Source organism: Humulus lupulus, chromosome 8, assembly GCF_963169125.1.
Source record: "Humulus lupulus chromosome 8, drHumLupu1.1, whole genome shotgun sequence".
In the NCBI taxonomy this organism is placed as follows: domain Eukaryota; kingdom Viridiplantae; phylum Streptophyta; class Magnoliopsida; order Rosales; family Cannabaceae; genus Humulus; species Humulus lupulus.
The window spans coordinates 74511660-74525729 of record NC_084800.1 but is presented as its reverse complement, the minus strand read 5'-3'; the positions used below and the strand labels follow the sequence as shown (position 1 = coordinate 74525729).

General features: G+C 40.4%; 1 protein-coding gene across 1 annotated transcript; it reads right to left on the bottom strand.

The window, feature by feature from the left end:
* Window positions 1-4381: 4381 nt before the first annotated feature.
* Window positions 4382-5170, bottom strand: LOC133795637 (uncharacterized). The gene is made up of 2 exons (XM_062233091.1): window positions 4742-5170; window positions 4382-4669 (listed from the first exon to the last, which is right to left on the bottom strand). Exons 1-2 carry the CDS (start codon window positions 5168-5170, stop codon window positions 4382-4384), a joined length of 717 nt encoding a protein of 238 aa, XP_062089075.1.
* Window positions 5171-14070: the final 8900 nt, after the last annotated feature.

The following is a 14070-nucleotide window of genomic DNA, read 5'->3' as shown; positions in this document are numbered from 1 at the left end:
CTCGGAAAAGAGTTGCAAGTGGCAACTAATACTCAGGCCCACTCGGGTGATAATGTCACCAAATAGGGCGTTGCCCAAAGGGAGGATAGGGATTTGGATCCTCGCTTTGGGGATTTTGAGGAAGAAATTGGACCCATTGAGGACCTTGAAGAGGTCCAACTCGATGAAGAAAATCCGACCAGGGTTGTGAAATTCGGTAAAAACTTAGAGACAACAACAAAACAAGCACTGGTGGAGTTTTTAAGGAGGAACCAGGAAGTCTTTGCCTAGTCGCACAAAGACATGGTCGGGATAGACCCTGCAGTCATCAGCCATGTCCTGAACATCGACAAGAGTTTTCCACCAGTGCAACAAAAAATAAGGCTGCTCGACAAAGATAGATCAAAAGCCTTAAAAGAAGAAGTCGAAAAGCTGAAGGAGAATGGGTTCATCAGGGTGGCATTTTATCCATCATGGGTCTCTAATCCCGTGCTAGTTCCCAAGCCGAATGGCAAGTGGCGCACGTGCGTGGATTTCACAGATCTTAATAAAGCCTGCCCCAAAGACTGTTTCCCACTCCCAAGAATCGACCAGCTGGTCGATGCCATTGCAGGACATGAGATTCTCTCATTCATAAATGTATACTCCGGGTATAATCAGATTAGTATGCATCCCCCTGATGAGGATCACACTAGCTTTCGGACTAATACAGGGCTTTAATGTTACAAAGTAATGCCTTTTGGTTTGAAAAACGCTGGTGCGACTTACCAGTGACTAGTCAACCACATGTTTAAGGAACTGATCGACACAAACATGGAGGTCTACGTCGACGACATGCTGGTCAATTCGAAGAAAGCATAAGGGCATATAAAGGATTTGCAGGAGTGCTTCAATGTCTTGAACAAATTTTAGATGAAGTTGAATCCCCTTAAATGCTCTTTCAGAGTAGGATCAGGGAAGTTCTTGGGATTTATTGTTAACTCGAGAGGAATTGAAGCCAATCCTAAGAAAATTAAAGCCCTGGTCAATATGAAATCGCCAGCGAAGATTAAGAATGTTCAAAGTTTAACCGGAAGAATTGCTGCTCTTAGTAGATTCATTTCAAAGTTAACAGATAAGTGCGTTCCATTTTTTAATCTACTTAGAGGCAACAAAAATTTTGAGTGGACGGAGTAATGCGAGCAGGCCTTTCAAGCATTAAAAAATCATATGGCGCAACCACCCATCCTATCAAAGCCGATCGATAAAGAAACTTTGTTCATCTACTTGGCGATCATGGAATATGCTGCTAGTGCCGCTTTAGTAAGGGGGAAGAAGGCGTGCAGAAGGCTGTTTACTATGTAAGCAAAATGCTAATTGGAGTAGAACAATGGTACCCGCCCATCGAGAAGCTAGCCTATTGCCTAATTTTGGCCTCCAGGAAGCTGCGGCCTTACTATCAAGCTCACCCAATCACGGTTTTGACCGACCAGCCTCTACGACAAGTCCTGCAAAAACCAGAGGCTGCGGGTAGATTGTTAAAATGGGCAGTCGAACTTGGTCAGTTCGATATATCTTACTTGCCGTGAGCAACGGTAAAAGGGCAAGCCCTGTCCGACTTCATTGAAGAGTTCACTGAACTTACAGATAGCGAGCATATTGAAGAGCCTAATGAGCCTGAGTGTCAAAACCAAGCTCCTTCGTGGAAATTATTTACAGATGGTTCTTCTCACGAGTGCCACGCTGGAGTAGAGGTGATATTGATAACGCCGGAAGGACATCAATTTCACTGCGCAATCAGGTTTGACTTCACTGCTTCTAACAACGAGGCTGAGTATGAAGCATTACTCGTTAGATTGTGTTTAGCCAGGGACATGAATATAAAGGTGCTTGATATCTACAGTGATTCTCAATTGGTGGTGAATCAAGTCATGAGAGAATACCAGGCGCGAGGTTTAAAGATGGTTGTCAATCTAAACAAAACAAGAGACCTATTGGCTCAGTTTGACAAATACAACCTCCAGCAAGTACCTCACGACTAGAATTCCAATGTTGATGCTTTGGCCAAATTAGCAAGTGCAAATGATACAGATACTCTGAATATAGTTCCAGTTGAGCGACTATCTATGCCAAGCATCCGAGCAGAGGAGACCGCTACGGTGATCTAGATGGCGGATACATGGATGACACCGTATATAGAGTATCTGACGCAAGGCGTATTACCAACGGATAGAAACATAGCCAGGACCCTTCAGCGACAGGCTGCTAGGTATATCTTGGTCGATGGAATCTTGTACCGAAGGGGATACTCAATGTCACTCCTCAAATGTATTTTGAAAGAGAAGGCCAAAGAATTGATGAAAGAGGTACACGAAGGCTTTTGTGGAGACCACGCTGGGGGGCAGAGCTTGTCAAAAAAGATCCTAAGGCAAGAATACTTCTGGCCCACAATGAATGAAGACTCAATGGAGTTTGTGCGGAGGTGTGACAAGTGCCAGAGGTTCTCCAAAATCCCACGAACAACCCCTAATGAACTTAAACAGATGCAAAGTTTGTGGCCATTTGCAGTTTGGGGCATAGATCTAATTGGATCTTTGCCCAGAGAGAAGGGCGGCGTCAAGTATGCTATGGTTGCTGTCGACTACTTCACTAAATGAGTCGAAACCGAGCCACTCACAACCATAATGATCAAGAAGGTATTGGATTTTGTGATAAAAAACATTGTTTGTCGCTATGGATTGCCAAGGAAGATCGTCTCGGATAACGGCACCCAGTTCAACAGTGATTTGTTCACGGATTTTTGCGGACGACATGGCATTATCAAGAGCTTTTCTTCAGTTGCTCATCCCCAAGCAAATGGACAAGTCAAAGTAGTCAACAAAACGCTAAAGGATACACGGAAGAAAAGACTAGAAGAAGCTAAGGGGGCGTGGCCAGAACAATTGCCTGAAGTCCTTTGGTTGTACAGAACTTCCCATCAAACAACAACAAGCCATACTCCATTCTCTTTAGCTTATGGATATGAGGCTATGTTGCCTGTTGAATTAGATCCACCTTTGCATCACAGAATAGCGTACGATCAAGACTCGAACAGCCAACTATTGATGGAATCCCTAGACTTGGTCGATGAGAAGCGTGAGCAAGCCCAACTCCGAGTAGCTGCATACCAGAAAAAAGTCGCTCAGTATTTCAATTCTAAAGTGCGAGAAAGGAAATTCAATGTTGGAGATCTGGTACTTCGAAGAGTTTTCCTGAGCACCCGCGACCAAGTTGCTGGAGTACTCAGACCTAATTGGGAAGGGCCATACCAGATTGAAGAAGTCCTTCACCCAAGCACCTATAAACTTGCTCGCTTAAACGGAGATCTCGTTCCTCGCTATTGGAATGAAGAACACCTACGCAAGTACTATCAATGAACAATCCTTCTTAAAGGATTGGCTTGTATTAATTTCACTTTTTACAAGTTATGAAAAAGGGTTGGTCATTTTATGTGACTAATCGCTTATAAGTGTAAGATCTTTTTGATCACTTGTGCATACACGTTTTGTCCATTTATTACGAGAAATATAAGGGACTGTGCACAGCCAATCATTCTTGCCAATTATTGTATTTTACACAAGTATTTGCTCATTACGTGTGTTGTTTTGCTGTATTACAATTTTAATTATTTTGCTACGAGCAGTATTGTTCAAACAGGTTTTAGTGAAGGCAAATGACCAAGGACCTAAAGCTCCTCGATCACTTGGGGGGCATATAAGGTATCTAGTAAGCAAAGCATATCGAAAGGTATGTAAACACATGAGCAAAATAAGTGAAAGCATGCTAGGGTACTTAGAGTATTTTTCAAAATTTTGTATTTTGATAAATCAACCAAAGTACAATGCTAAGTTCGGTCATGTGAACAGATGTTATAATAAAATGCAAATATATTATAATATCAAAATGTATCCTTTTACACCGCGAGTAGTCACTGCCCGGATGTAATCTTCAAGTAAAAGTAAAAGCAAAAGCTGCCCATGCAGCAATAAATAGTAAACTGGACAATAAGGGTCTTTACATCATGACCTGTAGGTCGTGTACTTGAAAAATTAAAAACAAAAAAAATTGCAAACTAAGAGGCTGGAGGATCTTGAGCGGTGTCCTGTATGATGACATTTGTAGCTTCATTGTCTGCCCCGTCCAAGCCAGTTGCCAAGGGGATTTCAGGCGAAGCAGGTATCCTGACTCTCTCTTTTTCTGCCAATTGAGCAATGCAGCGGGCTATCTCAGCATGCCTAGCGCGCTTGGGAAGGTAGCTAAAGTCAGCCCCTTGGTTGTGTTTCCAGAAGTCATAGAAACACTTAACCGTGTTGTTCTTGTACCTTTCCAAATTGCTGGCATTGGCTTGTTCAAGCTTCTCGATACGACCCTCCAAGGTTGTAGTCTATTGTCTACTCGCAATCAATTCTTGCTCGAGCTTTTTAGCCTTGTGGTAGTTGATGCGGTTAGACTCCTTGAACTGGTCTCTTTGCTCGATGGCCTTATCCAGAGCAGTCTGCTTTTTCATTAGCTCCTCATCTAGTTTATTCTTCTCCTCGAGCATCGCCTCAAGTTGTTCAGCGTATTGTTCCTCGGCAGCTTTGAATTCGTCAGCGTGCCGTTGCTCCAAGGACTTGGAATGCTCGATAATAACACCCGATCGGAGCCGGCCGGCAGTAAGGGTCAACATTTCCTGCGACCAGAGCAAAGGTTAGACTAACTATAAAATGTAAAAGGGTTGTCTCCACAAAAAAAGATAACTTACACTGGCAAACTCATTCAATGCGCAATTTAAGATTTGGTCGACATCCATCATCTCCGTCCCAGCCATTGCCTCTCGGCATCGTTCATGCTTCAAAATCTTAGCCACCTTGTCTTTGACCAATCTTAAGGCACGACTCGATATGTCGCCCCTCGTGGAAGTAGGAGCAGCCTGCTGAGTCTGGTCGGTTGGGGCCAGTGGAGACGGTGTCGACCCAACAGGAGCAGGAGGAGTTTGTTGCTTGTGAGGAGAAGGAGGTGGTGTTACATTGGCTGAGGATCCGTCTACCGGGGGGCTTGCAGTGCGGGCTTTCTTGGCCTGAGGCGTTTTACTTCTTTCCTCGGGATGCCTCTTGCTTGTTTTCTTCTTACTCGAGGGAGCTTCAGGACCCTCGGGGGCACTGTATATATCGAACATGTTCTCGAAGTCCATGTCTGTAAGAGAAGCCAATACACGAACAATGAGATAGTATAAACGATTGAGTATGTTATGTTAGGAAAAGAAACAAAGAAAATTGTAAGTGAAATACCCGAGCTATCATTACTGGTCGCTACATTATATACTCTACTAGTGTTACACTCGCTCTCTGGCATGAAGAAGTCTGAATCTAAAGTGGGAGTGTACTTAAAATTGTCATCCCCATCAAATAAGTGACAGGGAATTGACAAACTATCTAAGAGCGAGAGATCAGTACCGTTCTCGTCTGACGATTCGTCAAGGGGCTCGAGAGGGACAGTGGCTTTCTTTTTTCCCTTTCCCTGAGGGGCAGGGGGAGCAGTAGCTTGCAGAATGTTGGAGGGTTCCCTGATTGTCACTCTGGTTGTCCTCCTTTGAGGTTGTGACACGTCCAGGTGCTGCTCGGGAATCTCCTCGCCAGTGGCACTTCCCGCTGTTGACTCCCTCACGTCTTGGTGGGGTGCTAAAAGCCCGACCAGCCTCAAGTTGGCCTCTGTGACCAGCTGTTTGACGCTTTTCTCTATGTCAGTCATGCTGGCCAGGAGGGCTGATCGGAACTCCATGTTTAGAGTTGGGTCTGGTCACAACCATGGGCCTGAAATGCACTAATTTTCTAAGGGAAATGCAGCAAAAAATTGAAGAAAGATAAATGACTAGTGGTACAAAGACACTACCTCCTTGAGTGAAGGCCAAGTTGTTCGCGACCATGTCAGTCGTCAGGAAATACTCCTGATGGTACTTCCCCACGTTCGAGATATGAGTGGTGTCAGTTAGGAAAGTGCGACCTGTCTCCTGGTGACAAAAGTGGAAAAACCCCGTGCTATCTTGGTTGGGGTTAGATTTTAGGTCGAACAGATAGTTGACCTCGTGTGGTGTGGGGGCAGGCCATTTTTTGTGGCTATAGAGGATATAGAGTGCAGCAAGCATTCTATATCCGTTGGGAGTTATTTGAAAAGGGGAGACCCCAAAGTAATTGGCCGCCCACTGGAAAAAAGGATGAAGAGGCAAAGTAGCTCTTGCCTCGATGTGTTACCTTGACTAGGCGCTGATGCACTCAGTAGGAAAAGTTATAGAAGTTTAGCAGCTTTAGACGGAATAGAAAAGCCACTACAACAGGATCTTATCAGTGTCGGAATAGAAGTAGTTGTCGGCAAACTGGCTAACTTGTCTATCTAGTCCAATCTGCTAGAAGATATTCGAATTAGGCAAGGGCATGACGATACACTAGTGGCACACATGGATTCAGTCAGAGAAGGAAAGGCCATAGATTTCTCAATATCAAGTCAAGGATTATTGAGATATAAGGATCGGGTATGCGTGCCAGATAATCAAGGGATTAAGAGGACGATTCTAGAAGAAGCACATAGTACCCCATACTTAGTTCACCCAGGGTCGACCAAGATGACGCATGATATCAAGGCAATCTATTGGTGGCCAGGGATGAAGAAGGTTATAGCAGAATTTGTGTCTAAGTGTCTAGTATGCCAGCAAGTGAAAGCAGAGCATCAGCGGCCTGCAGGCTTATTGCAACCACTTAGCATACAGGAATGGAAGTGGGACGATATAGTTATGGACTTCGTGACAGGTTTGCCACGAGCAAACAAGCAGCATGATTCAACTTGTGTAGTGATAGATAGACTAACCAAGTTGGCTCATTTCCTGCCTGTTAAGACGTCTTACATGGTAGACCAATATGCAGACATCATGTCCAAGAGCTAGTACGGTTGCATGGAATCCCGAAGACAATAGTGTCAGATAGAGGATTGGTGTTTACATCAAGATTTTGGGGAAGTTTACAGCAAGCCATGGGTACGAAATTAAGTCTTAGTACAACTTTTCATCCTCAGACAAACGGGCAGTCCGAGCATACGATTCAGATCTTAGAGGATATGCTACACGCTTGTGTACTTGATTTCAGAGGATCATGGAATAAGTACTTGCCGCTGATAGAGTCTCCTACAATAATAGCTACCAGTCAACGATCAGCATGGCACCTTATGAGTTGCTTTATGGGAGAAGGTGCCGATCACCGTTACACTGGGACGAGGTAGGAGAAAGGCAGCTTCTTGGTCCCGAAGCTGTTAGAAAAGCTCAAGAAGCAGTAGTGCTTATTAGACAGTGTATGCTTGCTGCTCAAAGTCATCAGAAAAGCTACGCGGATGCCAGACGACGCGATGTGGAATTCAAAGTTGGAGATCAAGTCTTCCTGAAGATATCTCCTATGAAAGGTGTAAAGCGGTTTGGAAAGAAAGGCAAACTTAGTCCCCGATTTATAAGTCCTTTTGAGATATTGGAAAAAGTGGGAGCAGTTGCATTTAGACTAGCCCTACTACCAGCCCTAGCAGATAGCCACAATGTGTTCCATATCTCGATGCTACACAAGTATGTGTCAGACCCATCTCACGTCCTCAAGTACGATACGATAGCACTCCAGAAAGACTTGAGTTACGAGGAACGACCGGTTAGCATCCTAGATAGAGGGATGAAGCAGTTACGGTCCAAGAGTTTTCCAATAGTCAAAGTCCTATGGTGTAATAGTTCTGAACGAAAGGCAACGTGGGAGTTGGAGGAAGACATGCAAGGTCGGTATCCGGAATTATTTGGTAAGTAAATTTCGAGGACAAAATTCTTTTTAGTAAGGGAGAATTGTAGAGTCCAAGAACTTTAATTAGCTAGTTAGATAGTAGTAGTAATCGTAATAGATAGTAATAGTTGTAGTATTTTTATGACCGTGGATTTTAGGTTCAAGTTGGGACTTAATTGGACACTCGTAGTAACACTTGTAGATTTTCTAAGTTTAACCTATAATTTAAGAGTATTAATTATAACCTAAGGTTTGATTAATATGACTGATTATGAATGTGATATTTATTATACTATAAGGTTTAGATAGACCCAATAAGATGTTAACACTTGTCATATGTGTGTTTAATGAGAATTAAGTATTTTTGAGGAATAAGTTTATTTAGAGTAATATTTGAACATCCTAGGGTCTGCCAGTAGCTTTGAAATCGTTAAAGGACTTAGTCTAGGCTGTTTACTCAATTCAAATTAGGCTGAAAAAGTGTAATTACGTGTATAATATTTCAACGTATGTCGATATATCGCAGCTCTAGGGGGCGATATATCGCCATACGGGGATACGAAAACACGTAGTTTTGCACGACCATCTTGACGAGCCTCGGGCATATGAAGCCAGGCGATATATCGCCTATAGTGGGCGATATATTGGCCCTAGGGCATAAAATTTGAATGATTTTGAAACCGAGCTCATTTTAATCCTTAACCTCTTGATAAGTCCAGAATCTTTCTAACCGAGTCTTCAGCCTCTGCTAAACGATTATTCAAATGTTTTTCAATTAAAAAGCCATTATTTTTTTCAAGTTAAATGAAGATCTTTTCATTCTTGAACTCTATAAATAGGACCTAGTACCAAGCCATTTCTTCATTCATCAAGCTGAGTTCAGAGTCTACAAGCTGCTAGGATTACTTTAGAGTGTTAAACACTTGGGTTGGGGTTATAAGCTTAATAAATACTTGGGAAGTAAGGTTTATAGTATATTTTGGTTCGAGGTGTAGTTTGGTCATAGAAGCATTCAAGGTATTCCTTATTCTAGTTCCTTTATGTATTATTCTTATAGTTTTTCTACTCAAATCCTAACTCATATTCTCTATTCTTGGTTAGGCATCTAAGATCTTGAACGTAAGATTCTTGTTGGTAAGTATCATTTTGATGGTGTAGTTATTCTTTTCATCTCTATTCCTTAGTGTACTCACCTCTCTATTATGGTTTTTAGGAGGGTTCCAAAGTCCCGATCTTGTCCTCACATCCCGGTATATTGGTAAGGAAAATAGGATAGTCTTATATGCTTATATGCTATGTTGATATGTTATGATAAGTTATGCTATAATATGATGTTATGTTTTCTTATGTTTCAAGGTTATGATTTACCCTACCTCAGTTATTAGACAGGCGACCTAGATGGGTTATCATAAACCTACCATGTGATCTAACCTATCTCAGATATTAGAAAGGGGAAGTAGATGGTTTATCACAAGTTTTAATGACCATTAATAGTATAGTCTTCTATGATGTACCTCTTTATAGATATATGTTTATAGTTTGTAGTTTATGTGTATGATTATGTGTCATGCTTGTAGTAGATTTTCCTTGCTGGGCATTGGGCTCATTCATTTATGTTTTATATGTGCAAGCATATAGCTATGGCGGCGGGAAGGTTCTTGGTAGCTTGGGAATGTGTATTGAGGGAGAATGACATCGGTGGACTGCGTGAACGATTCGAGGATGAAGTTGCTTTTTTAGTCTTTTAATTATGATTTCTATGTATTTCCGCATCTAATTTTGTAACCCATTTATTTAAAGTTATGTTATGTTTTTATTTTAAAAACAATGAGATCCCATATCCTACTTTAAATTTTATGTAGTTTAACATTTGTTTTACAAGTTTTAATGAAGTTATGATTATTTCACTTGTGAGTTTTCAGTAGTTTCTAATGGTCCAAGTTTAGAATAGTTAGGTCGTTACAGATGTATCGTTCAACATCTGGTTGAACAACGTTTCGGGGCTAAGCACGAGTTTGAATGTTTGGGTCAGGAATATTTCCTTCCCGACCACTAGTCGAGGGAATTCCAACCTAAGGAGCAGGCTGGTTAGAAGGGTAAGAAGCTTTCTTTTTCTGGACCGTGGATTTTACTCTACCCATGACTGGAAGGTTTGGCTGAGGTCTATTGGGTGGGGTTCGAGAAAAAGGAATTTCTAGTATAAGCAATGACGGTTGCTCTTCGTCTTCAAGCAATTGGGCAAGCAAATTGTCGTCGATAGGCCTTTCACCTCCCCACGGATCTTGCATGAAAAGCTGCGAATAGAGAAAGGGGGAGGTGAGAACGTAAAGCCTAAAAATCTATGTTGAGAGTTAGAATAACGTTGCTCGCGTATAAAAGTTAAGCTTTTATATGACCAACAACATTCTAGCAAAAACACTAAGTTTTATACGAGCGGTTTGAAAAATAGATTGAAAAGCGGAAGTAAAAAGTTTTTCGGGAAAAAGCCTTTTCGACTTCAAAGGGGCGGGAAAAACCCAGTTTTTCAACTAGCCTAAAAATCAAATTTTTACTTCGATTTTACGCCCTAAGACTACAATCTCGACTTCCAAACTAGTTCTTAACTCCTACAAGACGTTATTTCATCATCCTTTCAAGCATCGGTTAACATTCCCAATTTCCCCAAAATAGTTTCAGTCAAGAACAGTAAAAACCTCCAAGAACTCATAAATAAGAAATATAGATAAAGAAGTATTGCATGGTGTATTAACGACTGAAAGGTTTGAAGAAACGTACTTGTATGAAGAATGGAGTAAAGTTCTGGGGCGCTAAGTTGTTTTGGCTGGGCGAGAGCTTCATGATCCGTCTGAGTTTCTGGGTTCCTGTGGATGTAGCTTCTGGTTCTTCAGTTTCTTGAAGATAAAGTTAAAGTGTAAAAAGTAAAAATTTGATTCTGAAGGGTTATATATGTTAGCCGAGGAGCGGTTACCAAGACAATCATAAAGGGTAACTTTCCAAGGCATGAAGAAGTGTGATAGCCGTCAGACAAGTTATTGGGAAATCGAAGAGACTTGATTGGACATGATTGATCACCTTTTTTCGAGAAAGCATAGGCGGCTCTAGCAGATTTCATGGGGTATTCGAAGAGTTAGTTTTCTAAGTTTACTTATTGTTGGTCGCAATAAATAAACTTGGGGGGCAAATTTTTACCCTAAAAATGGCTGCAGATGACGTGGCAGGGATTTCTCACACTTGGTTGACATGTGGCACAAGTGCTGTTCGACTATCGACCAGAGGCACATCGTTTTGCCAGGGGTTAACTTTTAGTACAACCAGGCTGGTCGTATAACCTGACTTATTTTCTTCTTAAACTGTAGTCTTATAACAATTGCGTGGAATATTTCTTCATTATTATCTAGGTACGCGATTATGAAGGAAAGATAAGGCACGTTGGCATATGTAACCCTCCTTGAGCCTATAAATATACATGAAATAGTTCAAGGAAGGGACTTTTGATTCCTGAATCTTCTTGTAAGATAGAGAAAAAGAGAGAGCTATAGTGCAATTATCCACCGTTTTATTGTATTTCTTCCAAGGTTAGTGAAACTCAAGAACCCTGGTTCTTTGATCACTGCTTTGAGATTCAATCTTAATAATAGCACTAAGTGGACGTAGGTCATTACCATCTTTTGGGGTCGAACCACTATAAATCCTTAGTGTTTTCTTCTCTTCCATTAGATCATCTTTTTTACTTGCCGTTTTATCATTTGTCGTATATTTGACTTCGTGTCGTTGGCCAAATCATGGGTCAACAATTACTAATTGACATAAACCAATTAATAATTAATATTTATTAATTATTTACTAAACTTTTTTTAAAGTTAAATGATAATAAATTAGTTAAGGTTATGCAACTTACATGTTTTGTTGCCAATACTTCACTAATCCACTTATCCTTCTTCTTGTGGAGGTGCTCGAATGTGTCGATCATGCTCGGAAGCTCGCCAGTAGACGGGTCCATCTAAAAAAGCAAATTATTTAAACATTGTTACCTTTATAATATTTTCGTAAATGTAAGGGTATGAGTTATTATAATTTGCGTGATCATAAACATGACAACGATGGATTTGGAACCGTGTCCTCCTGGTATGGTCATTTTTGCTCGAACTTCTTTATTTCTCTTCAATATACGCTTCAAACAGAAAATAGTACTCATTAATCTAGATTGTAATTTTATAATTAAACATTAATGTAAAATCTACGGCATACCTACTGAGAAGCAGAAGCCTAAAAATTGCATAGAATTGCCCAATCAGAAGAAGTAATCGACCCAAAAGGTTTTGACTTCGCTCTCTCGTTGTCCACCTCTCCTCCAACCTTTACTCAGTGTTTCTTCATCGTGTGACGCCAATCAGTCAGATGCTTTTGCATTTGTCTTACCATGGCATCGTTGATTACTGGATTGTCTTGTGGATAAATGAATTTTTCCTAAAATCACAATTAAATTTGGAATTTGTTAAAATATTATGAAGATAGACAAAATTTTTAATAGTGAGTTATTAAAGATTTAAAAAATGCTTACAGATAGCCTCTGCCGAATAACTTGGATATCAGCTGGTTTTACTTGTTCCTAAGCTATTGTAGTTGGGAGTACGGTGTCACGCAAATAACGAGCCATAGAATTGTTGAACCACTTTCCGTACGTTTGAATAACTTTTCCAGTTTGTGCATCAAACTCTACTTTCAGATGGCTAACTTTTTTGGTGGCCAGCTCCTTCTCAATATTGGCACCGTAATAAGCTCCCCTGCCCCTCTTGTAGCCACCACCGGTGTCATTACTTGGTTCGGCCATTCTACATTAAAATATTCATTAATCAACTAATTCAAATTATGTATGTCTGTTTTTTTGTTTGTTTTAAAATTAACATTTTATTACTTATGGTCTTTCCCAACCTACCCTATTCCAACCTAGTGGATCCCTTGGAGATAGTAAGCAGTCATGTATTTTTCCCCATTTTTTCAAGATGTTTAATCCACTAGGTGCATGCCTATTACTTTATATATATATATATATAAAATTAACATTTTATTACTTATGGTATTTCCAAACCTACCCTATTTCGACCTAATGGATCCCTTAGAGATAGTAAGCAGTCATGTAGTTCTCCACATTTTTAAAATGAGGAGCAGTACATGAATACATTGGCTATCCCCAAGGCATCCACTAGGTGCATGTCTATTGTGTTTTGTTATAAAATTAACATTTTATTACTTATGGTCTTTCCAAATCTACCCTATTCCGACCTAGTGGATGCCTTGGAGATAGTAAGCAATCATGTACTAATTCTCATTTTTTCAAGATATTTCATCAAATATCTTGAAAAAATGAGGACCAGTACATGAATACATTGATTATCCCCAATGCATCCACTAGGTGCATGTGTACCTATATCTGATACTATCATTAATTAATGATAATAAATAAAGTTTTCATTGAATTAAATAAAAAGTTACATATACTTGTTTAAATTACATATCACTGTCCTCATCATCACTAACTACTACATCATTACAAACACCACTATCACTATCGACTAGAACATTGTCGTCATCCTCATCGTCTTCATACTAGGCCAACGTGTCGTCTTCAATTCAACTTCATCATCGACAACAAATTCATCTGAACCTTCACCAACCAAATCATCGACGTTGTATACTTCAGTGGGATTGACATCAACCCGATCATACTGAAGATTATCAAAAATTGGTAGTTCTACCCACAACTGAAATAAAGAAGAATTAACTTCTTGCAATATTGGTATATCATTTGTGGTCTCAGTATCATCAACATCGGAATTTGAGAAATCCCATACATTCCTCGGAATGTATTCATTAACGAGCCTCCAATCATCCCCATTTTTCACATCTCGAAGATAATACACAAACTTCACTTGAGATGCGAGAACGAAATGATCATCTTTATAACATTCTTCCTTCACATATACACTCGTAAAATTGGATTCCACTTTAATTGTACTTGTATTGAACCATCTACACTTGAATAGGAGAACACTGTAACCCATCAAGTAGGACAATTCAATTACTTCTTCCAGAACTCCATAGTAGTTCACTCCTTCCTCACTTGGCACCATTACACCGCAATTTTGTGTTTTAAGCTTCATATCACGACCATGAATCATAAATTTCACACCATTCACTATCATCCCTGGATATGAGAACATGGTGTTGCTTGATTTGTTTGCGAGAGCATACAATTCATTATTCACATCAGTAGGTGTTGACTCATGCAAAC

Excerpts from the sequence above, each read along its gene's own strand:
- LOC133795637 (XM_062233091.1), bottom strand. The coding sequence starts at position 5,170 with ATGGACTTCGAGAACATGTTCGATATATACAGTGCCCCCGAGGGTCCT. Across the intron at positions 4,670-4,741 it reads CATTGAATGAGTTTGCCAGT|GAAATGTTGACCCTTACTGC; the intron begins GTAAGTTATCTT and ends CTCTGGTCGCAG.